The following is a 1032-nucleotide window of genomic DNA, read 5'->3' as shown; positions in this document are numbered from 1 at the left end:
TTCTAAGAGATCCCATCCAGAAATTATAGCTCAATCTTTTTTGGGTATTTTCTGCAACGCTCCACTGAGCTGCGCGTACGTGGTATAGGTCGCGAAGAGCTAGAAATGAATCATAACTCGCCCTGCGCGTATATATCGGTGATGGTTGGGAATGTGACAATTTAAAATGTATGTCTATATGCATATTGTCTCTGCTATAAATACAAGTATTAAATTCTATTGGAGTTTCACCCGTTTTACGCGAAGTGGCGTAAAACTCGGTGTAAAACGCGATTTTCGCGGTGATATGCAGTAGTCGTGAAATATATTTTTCACTAGAGTTTTTCATATCATTAGGGTGAAACTCCATTATATTGTCACTATATTTTATGCATTTTCTATTATATTCTATATACGTCTTTTTGTATATTACGCCACATGTAATATCTATACCGTTGAAGTTTCAGATCAAAAATTTTATTTTTTGAAGAGAAACGCATATTTTTTCCGATTTTTTTCCTGAGAAAAAAAGTACGCTCCTTAGATCGACCGACATCTACCCCACGCGGAGGTAGTCCCGGCGCCCATACATGCACTGGTGGTTGAGAGTACGTACGGAGTACAGCTGCATGAGCCGAGGTAGTAGTAAAAGCGCTCGCCCAGTTGATCGATTATTGCAGTCGTGTGAGAAAGCGGGGTTTTTTGAATAATTTTGTGGCGCGTGAAAAAATACAAGATGTGGTTTTTGTCAGGAAAGAGAGAGAGGCGAGGTTCTTGAATAGTGTTCATGAGGTTAGTCAACTGCTCTTGGTGGTAAGCGGCACGAAATTATGATCAGATTGTCCGCACTGGTGGTAAATGCCTGCTGCCAGTGTTTGCTCTGGGAAGGGCTCAGGAGCTGTTACTGTTGTTGGAGGAGCATTGGGGAAAGCATGAGGAACTGCAGGTAGGAGGCATATCTTAGGTTGCCTGTTGGAAGATACGGATTGGGTCCAATTGTGTACCTCAGCGCATTCCTATATTTTATGCAACGCCTATGGCAAACAAGTGTTT

The 1032-nt window shown here is 41.8% G+C and overlaps 1 protein-coding gene across 1 annotated transcript; it reads left to right on the top strand.

The window, feature by feature from the left end:
- Window positions 1-523: 523 nt before the first annotated feature.
- Pmar_PMAR019834 (conserved hypothetical protein) lies at window positions 524-943 on the top strand (the record flags this gene model as incomplete). Its single annotated transcript, XM_002788886.1, has 3 exons — window positions 524-618; window positions 732-771; window positions 818-943. Coding segments are annotated over 3 exons (261 nt in total), but the record flags the coding sequence as incomplete, so codon positions are not given.
- Between the last annotated feature and the right edge of the window lie 89 nt (window positions 944-1032).

The sequence above is a fragment of the Perkinsus marinus genome (genome assembly GCF_000006405.1).
Source record: "Perkinsus marinus ATCC 50983 genomic scaffold scf_1104296927412, whole genome shotgun sequence".
Taxonomy (NCBI): Eukaryota; Perkinsozoa; order Perkinsida; family Perkinsidae; genus Perkinsus; species Perkinsus marinus.
This window is presented reverse-complemented; position numbering and strand designations above follow the sequence as displayed.